The sequence below is a fragment of the Grammomys surdaster genome, unplaced genomic scaffold, assembly GCF_004785775.1.
Source record: "Grammomys surdaster isolate TR1022 unplaced genomic scaffold, NIH_TR_1.0 65, whole genome shotgun sequence".
Classification (NCBI taxonomy): domain Eukaryota; kingdom Metazoa; phylum Chordata; class Mammalia; order Rodentia; family Muridae; genus Grammomys; species Grammomys surdaster.
This window is the reverse complement of record NW_021604567.1, coordinates 9,904,630-9,914,493: the sequence shown is the minus strand read 5'-3', so window position 1 is coordinate 9,914,493 and position 9,864 is coordinate 9,904,630. Positions and strand designations below refer to the sequence as shown.

The 9,864-nt window shown below is 47.9% G+C and overlaps 1 protein-coding gene across 1 annotated transcript; it reads right to left on the bottom strand.

Annotated features, from left to right (window-relative positions):
* Positions 1–1,508: 1,508 nt before the first annotated feature.
* Slitrk5 (SLIT and NTRK like family member 5) lies at positions 1,509–9,394 on the bottom strand. The gene is made up of 2 exons (XM_028771982.1): positions 8,788–9,394; positions 1,509–5,720 (listed from the first exon to the last, which is right to left on the bottom strand). Exon 2 carries the CDS (start codon positions 5,710–5,712, stop codon positions 2,833–2,835), a length of 2,880 nt encoding a protein of 959 aa, XP_028627815.1. The 5' UTR covers positions 5,713–5,720; positions 8,788–9,394; the 3' UTR covers positions 1,509–2,832.
* Between the last annotated feature and the right edge of the window lie 470 nt (positions 9,395–9,864).

Below are 9,864 nucleotides of genomic sequence, written 5' to 3'. Positions count from 1 at the left end.
TATATTGTTTGAAGCATATATAAGGAGAAAGATAATTGTCATGTATTCGTTGCAATGTGATTCTGAAGAATATTTATTTTCCAATTTAGAAAATTGAAGGTGAATCTATCTTAACCTCTTAATGGGGAAATGTTAAAAGATTTTAAAGTAACCTTTGTTAACAATCCACATAATTTTCAATTTTCCTGTTTTAAAAAATATAGTATTCTAAAAACTTTAGGTTGTATTATAGAAAAAAGAAAACAAAAGGAATTATTAAAGGAGATCACAGGAATTAGTGCTGACTTTTTTTAAAAAGTTAATTGAAAATATGTTAATAAATTTTCTTTGGAAATTGTATTGTTCAGCCATAGGCCTTGATGTTGATTATTTATGACTTTAAGATAAAAAGACTTGTTATATGGAGGCTTCTAAATGGCATCATCATTTTTAATTTATGAAATACTCTCATATTTGAATGTAAAGTAGTGTGAAAGTGACAGCACTTTCAAAGAAAAAGACAACACACTCTGCAAAAAGTATTATCAGTCACACCAATGTGACATGCAGTTGTTTTTGTTTGCAATTCTTGAATCTAAAATAGAGGAGGTAGATGAAGAATCTGAGATAAGGTTTTATTTCCATGACAATACTGTGGTACTACTAAGCTTATTCTTTTTCTCCTTCGGGAACAAACTTGGGAGAGCCAATGAGGAGAGAGAATAGTTCCCTGCTCTTAGTGAAAGTAGCTTTAGAGTTACTTCATTTTTTATAATTCTTCAGGAAAACTGTGTCTACCATTTCAATCTGAATTGAAGTTGTTACTGTCAATCTACTCATGGGTGAATGCTGCCTCTTTGTGGCACAATGCCATGGCAATTGTTCCTTGAACAGGAAGTTCATAGACAGTCCTTGATATTGCCCACATTCTAGGTGAGACAGTGCAGAGAAACAGCAGCAGTCGTAATGAAGTGCTGCTTGCTTTTTGAGTTTCAGATTGAGTCTAACATTTCCTCTCATTAAACGCTCATTTAAATTCACTGGAAAGCCTTTTTCAGAGGTGCACAGATTATACCCACAAACATCTCAAATGAATATGACATCCATCATCTTTAGATAAGGTATCCTCCTAAACTGATGAACAATTTCACACAAGTTAAGATATGAAAGTCCTCAGGCTGTATTTACAGCTTGGATAGGGCAAATATAAAACCGTGTAAGAAGAATAAAAATTAACATATTACTTACCATGATCCATGCAAGTACTAGAACCACACTCCAGTGAGAAAATATACAATTAAAATGTCATTAATAAACATATTCAGTGACATTCAGAAAATAATCCTAATTTTTTGGGCCAACAAAGGAGTAAATTTTTTTGTACCTGTATGCATTAGCAAACCATACATTGAAATTTTTATAATTAGGGATAACTTATTCTTACTAGGATGAAAATAGCTACTAGCTCCTAAATTATGAATAAGGGTGGTTCCACCATCTCAAGGAATCATTACTTAAGTCCCTCAAAGTTGACGTAGTTATCAAGTGTTTATTCAGAAACTATTTAAAAAATTACATGTGCTGGGATACATATGAGACTGTAACAATAGTAGTTCTGTCTTACAGAGATCCTGTTTGTCATTAGCATCTGCCCAGAGGGATAAAGACATCATACAGAGACTTGTACAGCCCATCATTTGGTCTTCTGAAGTGCAAGTGCACGTGGATCTGTACAAATGCAACAGGGTTTGGTTACACAATCAAAAAAATCGGCTACAATAGTAGTCAAATCAATACATCATTTTGGTTCACTAATAAAAATACTTTTCCGACTTCTCTGATACAACCAAAAAGTTCTACACATGTCTCAGTCGAACAAACCAATTCTTTGCCCCATCTTTTTCCTTTTGTATAGTGGGATACAATCAGCTTCATATTTTAGTTTTCTTTTTTGTTTTTAATTGCAGGTCCCATTGGATGGGTTTTATGTTCTTTTAAGGACTTTCGCCATTAAGTGCTCCCTGTCTTTAAATATTTAATAGGCCATTCTGATATCACTCTAGTTTTGGATATGCAGCTCCTAATACAGTGCAACAACGCCTCTGTGAAAAATCATAGGCTAAATAGTGAAGGAGAGAGGAATGCTAAATGTGCATATAAAAATAGGTGCTACAATAAAATATTTGTATATTTCATCAATAAGTTATTTTGACTAATCAATTATGGATCATATAGCTCTGTAATTTTAATGATTTGTCCACATCTATAGTGAGCCTTTCTGGATCACAAGATTTTTTTTTTTAATTCAAACGTCCAGAATGCATACAAACACATCCTTTAAAAACAAAGGAAAGGATTGAGGGGGAAGGTGGGAGGGGTGGGAGGAGAAGTGAGAGAGAACAAACTTCCTATTAACGTTGGGGTGTGCTAACCTCTCAACCAATGCCAAGGCTCTAAGGAGAAGAAGAGTGTGAGAGAGGAGCCAAAGGATGAGTAGAAACTAAGCTGCTTCCACCCGCACCCTTCTTAGAACTTCAGAGCTCTGCCAAAGGGACCACAACCTGCTTACAGTCACTCTTGATGCAAATCGCCCTCCAGAAAGCCCTTCTGTCTTCCCCCACAGAAAAGAAGAGAAAGTGGTGTGCCTAGTTTACACAAATGATTCCCGCGTGTAAAATTAAGAGGAAATTGCACACCCTTCCATTTAGCTTCCGCCGAAGCTGAGAATCCCGTGCCAAGGCACTTCGCCCTAAATGTCGAAACGACACAATTAATCAAATGTGTTCACCGAGTGTGTCTGCTTGCTCGCTTGTTCTAAACGCAAAAGCCCCAAATCGAATGTCTTTGTTTTTTTTAGAACTGACTAAATGTGGTCTGTTTTTCCAGCACTTCGAGGTAGTCCGGCTCAACATTGAGTTTTGCTTTTAACTCCAGGTACTCGTTCCGGTTCGGTTCTACAAAGACAGCACCCGGAGGGCTGTAGAGCACCGGTTCCCGCAGCCTGCTCTCCCCTGCACCCGGGTGCAAATACTGATGGGGACGTCGCAGGTCATAGTTTGGGGAGAAAGTGTAAGCAGCCGGGCTGCATGGGAACTTAGGGTATTCCGGGAGGCTGCTGCCTGCAGGGGTGGTGGGGCAGTGTTTGTCTGGCTCTAAAATGCCCCTGTAAAAGCGATCAGCGTCCTGCACTGGCGACAGTAGGTCCTCTCGGGGCTCGATGGTGCTGACGCTGTAGGCGGGGCTCCTCAAGTGGTGGCTTTCCCGCCTCTCCTCCTCCCCAGGCTGCAGCTGCAGCTGCGGAGGGGGCTGCTGCTGAGGCTGTTGCGGCGGCGGCGGCGGCTGCTGCTGCTGCTGCAGGTGGTGGTTGCTGCTGTAAGTGACCTTGAGCTCGTGCAGGTCTTTGTAATCCTCCACGGAATTGCCTTCTCGAGACCGGTAGATGGGGTTTTTGCACATGTGGCCCAGAGGATGAGGGATGTATTCATACACGTGGCCCGCGGGAGTCTTCACCTTGGGCAGAGCAGGCCCGCGATGGTGCACGTGTGCGTGTGGGTGGCCACCCCCGCCGCCGCCTCCACCCCCATACACGCTGTACTGCATGTTGAAAGAGCTCACGTCGGAGTTGTTGGTACTGGTGTGGTCGCTCTGGTTCTTTTTCCTCCGTTTCATGACCAGCACGAAAAGGCCTGCTGCCACAAAGACGGACATGATGAAAACCAGCAGCAGACTGAGAATCAACACGGATAAGGGCACAGAAGAAGCCCCGGTACCAGCACCTAAGCCTGCGGGGGTCCCAGTGCTATTCAACCTCACAGCTGGTGTCGCTGCGTTGGTCCTGGATGGTACCTGGATGGAAGAGGGCGTGGGCGTGGAAACCACCACATCAGAGTAGTCTGGACATAGCAGTTCTGACTTGATGGAGCGCATGTAGGTCTCTGCGAATTTCTTAGGCGCCTTGCAGATCACTTCGTCCACTAACACGCCTACTTTGAGCTGCTCAATCCACAGCTTCATGCCCACCACATCGCAGGTACAATCCCAAGGGTTGTCGTGTAGATCTATTTGAATGAGGGAAGTCAGCTGATCCAAAACTCCACTCACTGGCAAAGACGTGAAGCTGTTACTCCTCAGGTTCAGCCTGAGAAGTGTCAGACCAGAGAAGACACCTGAAGGCATGGCCTGCAGTTGGTTGTTATTCAAGAATAGCAGCTGGAGGTTTGGGACTGGATCAAAAGTCCCAGACTGGATCTCACGGATGAGATTGTACTGGAGGAAGAGATACTGAAGGCTCTGCAGGCCATAGAATAACTCTGGGCTCAACCTCTCAATCCTGTTGCCATTCAGATAGAGGCGTCTCAGGTTGCCTAGATCCCCAAAGGCCCGGTCCTGGATCATGGAGATGCGGTTGTTACCCAGGTGCAGGAGGTCTAGCCCGGTGGCTTCCAGGAAGTCTGTTCTGCGCACAACAGTTATGTAGTTCTCTGTTAGGTACATTTTCTTGGGATTGTAGGGCTTGGGCTGCAGTTCCGCGATGCTCTCGATCTTGCGCTCTTGACAGTTGACATTGAGACCCAGATCAGAGATCTGCAGGTTGCAAGTACATGCGGTGGGACACTCCAAAGGCACCGGGGATTTGGTCTGGTAGGCTATGCTGGGGCCATAGTTGCTGTAGCCCAAATCTTTAGAGGGCTGCCTAGAAGTGGGGCGCACTCTGGGTTTGTTGGGTTGGCGGGTCCCCTTAGGAGGCTTCAAGGGGGGTTTGTAAACAGCAGAGGAAGAAGTGGCCACAGAGTTTACAGAAGCTGGGGTGGTATGGAGATACCCCGTGGTGCTTAAAGGAGTCTGTGGCCTCATCTCATAGTCAGAAATAAGTTTCCTTGGACAAAGTTCTTGCTTGGATACTTCATCCAAATCCCTGCCATGTAGACGGAAGGGGGTCTCACAGACCACATCGCCCACAAGGGCTGAGTAGGAGATGCTGTCCAACCAATCCTTGAGAGAAATTAGTTCACAAGAGCAGTTCCAGGGGTTTTCCTCCAGCTGTAATTCCACAACTTTATCCATGTGTTGCAACAGCCCCACATAGGGCAGAAGTTTTAGCCTGTTCCCCCGCAAGTCCAAGTGCGTTAAGGGCACAAAACGGAAAAGATTGTTGGGTAAACCTGACAAGAGATTGTCATTGAGGATAAGCACCTGCAACATGTGCAGTTTCCCAAAAGCATTGGGTTCAATGACACTGATGTAATTGTAATCGACCTGCAGGTATTCTAAGTTCTCCAAGCCAAGAAAGGTATCATCTCGCAGAAGTTCCAATTTATTATTGTTTAGATGTAGTCGCCTCAAACCCCGCAGCCCATGGAAAGCCCCAGTCTCAATGTCTTGGATAACGTTGCTACCCAGATGTAAAATTGAAGCCCCAGTGTAATTAACAAACTCATTGGGATAGAGGCGGCTCAGAAGGTTTCCAGACAACAAGAGGTGATAGATTGGGAAACGGGGAGGGCTAATTTCAGAGAGACTGATGATGCCCCGGTTCTCACAGCTCACAGTTAAAATGCCGTCCTTTTCCTCACAAGGACATGCATTGTCACAGATTTCCCCATAATAATCGATGGTTTCTGCACAGGAAAGGACGAGAGATGTTACAGCAAATGCTAGAGTCTGCAGCATCCAGCTATGCATTTTTCTGTGAAGGTCCTGTTCCAAAGTTACTGGGGGGCAGCAAACGTGCATTTTACCTCCTGCAAGGGAGAGAGGAAAGAAGGAAATAACAGAATATCACACAAAAAAATTAAAGGGGAGGGGGATCAGCAAGTCTCTCGTTCCCGATAGTTTTTCTCTGAAATTCAAGGGGGCATATATACATATATAGAACCGCCTCCCTTGCCCAAGTGGCATATTGATGTCCGTCAGACTTTACCAAAACTATATTCATTTTTCTTTGAAGTCTCATGTTATTTTCTAATGAGCATGCCACCAAATTTTCTGCTCTTTAGGAGTTAAAGTCTGGTAAATTCCTGCTACTGTTCTCTGCCCTCTTCCTATCAAATCTAATCCATAAATATACATAAAATGGCTGTCAGTACAGTTTCATGGCTCCTATTTGAGAAAAAAAAAGCATCATTTTTTTAAACAGGATTCTCCATCTCAACTATACTTCCCGCCCCTTGCTTTCTATCAAAGTCTTTTCTGTTAACAGTTTACTGTTAAGATCTCCCATTTTTACAGACAAGCGTGGGACCACAATACTTTGGGCTATTTTAAACCATCATCAGACATGTAAGGTAGAAATGTAAAGAATACTTTTTAGAGGCAAAAGGATGAAAGATCATGCAACAAGAAGAGCCAAGAGAAGATTTTAAATCACCAATTGTCCTCGGTTTTCTGAGAATGGAGGTGTGAGTGTGTGAGTATGTGGGGGGACTTTTTCCGCTTTGCTGGTGGATTTCACCACAGCTATTAAGCAAATCAGACGCCCTAGTTGTATGCACCATGCCACTTAGCAGCGCTTCTTCTAGAGCGCTCGGCGGCGACCACTTCTCCTCATTGATCATGCCAGCGACGCTACCAAACCGCATCTTTAACCACTGTAATAGTTCCGCACGATGGATTACAAAGAACTCAGCAAAGGCATCCGCAGTCTCGGAGCAACTCTGAATACTGTGAGTTGAAAGAGGACATTTCCACTGCCTACCCGGAAGCAGCTAAAAGTAAATCACCGACCAGAGGCAAAGGCTCTAGTACCCGGAGCTCCAAGTCAGTTTGCTACAGCATGCCAAAGTAGCCCCTCTGAAGGAGCAAGATTTGGAACGAACTACCACCACCTTGCCAACATCTCCATCTTTGAAGTTACTTGTTACCTTTATTTAAATAAGGCCCCCTCCCTTATTTTTCTTCCTCATAGAAAAGGAGGCTTGAATGATTAAGAGACAAAGCCCAGGCAAATGTCATAGGTCAGTGTTTTACTATCCCAGTATTATCTCCCCAAGGGACCACTTTGTCCCCTCCCCCTTCTTTTTTTGTCACTGGAGGGATTCTTTTGACTTTCTACTTTGGGTTGACAGAAACGCTCTTAAAGGAGGTGCATAAATGGGCTTGATGCTCTAGCGTTGCTTTGGGGAGTGTAGATAGAACTGTTGGCTTCTGGGAACCTATCCTTTTTCTCTGATCACCCTTATTTCTGCCTGTCTACCAAAACCTAATGAGAATCTCAAACCAGAAGTAAAGTCAGGAGGTCTCTGAAGCACAGGTTCAACCTGGAAAGCCTTGCACATGATCACCAAGTCGCACCAACCCGCCTGGTTCAGAGTGTCTGCATTCGCAAGCACATGTACAAGTGTGGCTACGAATCATTCACATTTGGCTACCCAGACGTATCGAGACCAATTGGAGCCACAGTACAGAAACGTCCCTATTATATCAGACCTCAGCACAGCAGAAGGCTTGGGCTTTAAACACCCTGGTATGAAAGCAAAACGTTTACCTTGAAATCTGGGTTCTCCGCTGGATCAAATGTGCACATCCATTCAGCTGGGTTGGATCCCCTCCCCCTCCCTCGCGGTGCTTCCCCGCCCCCATTCACCTCCTTCCCCATTTCAGAGTCCATTGTAAATTGTGTCCAGCCAGTATTAAATTCGAACGTTTACAACTTTAATTCAGTTCTGGTTAGCCAGGGTCGAACAGCTCTTTCCAAACCTCCTCTGCCTTCGCCCCCTCCCCCGTCGTCCCCAGTCATCAAAGGAGATAGAAGATTTGAGAAAATAAAGTTGAATGGGCTGGCAATGCTAACAGACTGACTGGGAAAAAGCAGCGCCGATGTAAAATCGCGGGTGCACCACACGTTCTCGGTTTATTTAAAAAAAAGAAAGAAAGAAAGAAAAGAAAAAGGAAAGAGAGAGGGGGGGCGGGGACGAGAGGGGGCTGTATTTCTTCACTCCCCCAAAAATTTCGAGCCTGGATCACCGCCTGCTGTATCCCTGCATTAAGCAGCATGGAGCCGCTCCCGCTGGAGCCCAAACCCAGGCCGGACCGGTGGCTCCGGGCACAGCTGCTGGAACCGCCGCTCGGGCAGAGGCAACCAGAGTTCCAGGACGCGAGGCTCCCCCTCCCCCACCCCGCCCCAAAGCAAAGGAAGGGTAAAGGGAGGAAGAAGGGGAGGGAAGAGATGGAAAGAAAGCCACTTCGCCATACCACACAGACACACAGAGAAACCTCTTTTGCAAAGTAAACGGCGGACTTACCCCGTTTCACATCTCAGGGGCCCGCTCATCATAGCTACCCTTTAGAAAAACACCTCTTTGGGGTGTGCACTGATTTTTTTTTTTTCCAAGCCTCGGCAAACACAGAAGGCTGCCAGCAGTGTAGGCTGAGCAGCCGGAGGAAAGCGGCACCCGGACGCCGAGCCGCTAGCCCCGGGCCGCCGCCGCGGTGGCGACCGCGGGTTCCGGGGCTCCCCAAAGGGCTCTCCCTGGCGCTCTCCGCGGTAGCCAGGGCGGGTAGTGGGGTGTGGGGTGTGGGGTGTGGGGGGAGGGGATGGCCGGCGACTCGCTGGAAAGGCAGCTCGCGGCTGAGGCTGGGAGCCTGAGCCGGCAGGGTGGGGAGGGCGCAGTGGGGAGGGGAGAGTGGGGAGACCGAGGAGGGGGACGCGGAGCGGGGCTGCCTGGCCCCGCCGCCTGGTCAACGAGCTGGTCAGCCCGGGCGAGCGCTCGCACCCGCTCTCACTCACGCTCCCTCGCACCATCGCTCCCACGCGCGATCCCCAGATCGCAGGGCCCCCTCGCCGTACCCCCTGACCCGACTGGTACTTACTGTTCCCATCTGCACTGGGGGCAACTTTCTCCGACCCAGCGATGGCAGCCGCCCCCTCCAGCCGCCTCGGGCTCTTGGCACCCTCCGGCCTGGGATCGCACGGGCCGCCCTCCCCTCCCCCCTAGCCTCTCCGGGTCGGCGTCTTCACCACATTCCCCCCTAGTCAGTGTCGCACGCCCCAGGACGAACCAGAGGGAGTGGGGCTCGAGGGTGTGCGTTCATCGCCCGCCTTCTTCTTGCAGCGCACACTGTACATGGTAGTGAGGGGGCGAGAGAAGGTGGTACTGGCCCCCGGGCTGCTTCGGCGGCGGTTCCTCCGCTGTGCTCCTCTCCCCCACACGCCACGACCACCGGAGCCTGGATGCCTCTGTCCCCAAGGCGAACCTGCAGTCGCGGCTGCTAATTAGTATTTGAAAGGCTCCCGCATTCTCTTGGCGGCTTCACCGCTCCCGGGGTTTGCAGCGGATTTTTGCTATCCCTCCCCAGATGCGGCGCACGATCCTCATTATTTGCAACTCTTTATCTCCGACATCCTTTGAGGGGTCCGAGGGGGTAGGAGCAGCGTTGCTCTACGCCTGTGGCATGTCCTGGCTGCTTGCAGGTTCTAAAAAAAAAAAAGAAAGAAAGAAAGAAAAAAGAAAAAGAAACTCAGAAAAAGTCACGTCTTCTCTCATGGGATCTGAGAAGGCAGTCACATCTGCTGGGTAAAGGGTGCAGGGCCCCGTCCACCGCACTTGTTTATTGTCGCGCCGCTGGTGCGAGCCAAGCTGCAGCAGACATGATGGGCCCGGGGCGAAGCAGGCGCCCAGTGGCCGGTAGATGGCAGCCGAGGGCGAAGGCGTCCCTGGGCTCTGGAGGCATAGCCAGAACCCCCTTAGATGTCACATTCGTGGAGACAGAGGAGTCTTGGACCATGTGCGCAACTGGAGCGTAGGAGTGTGCAGTCGTCTTCTTGGAAAGGGAGGACTGGAAATAACCCTGACAGTGTTAGGCTTGGTGGCGATCAGGGACAGATGACTCTTACCGGTAGCCGTTTGCCCAGATGCTTCTGCCCTTTGGAAGAGTCTGTGTGGCTGG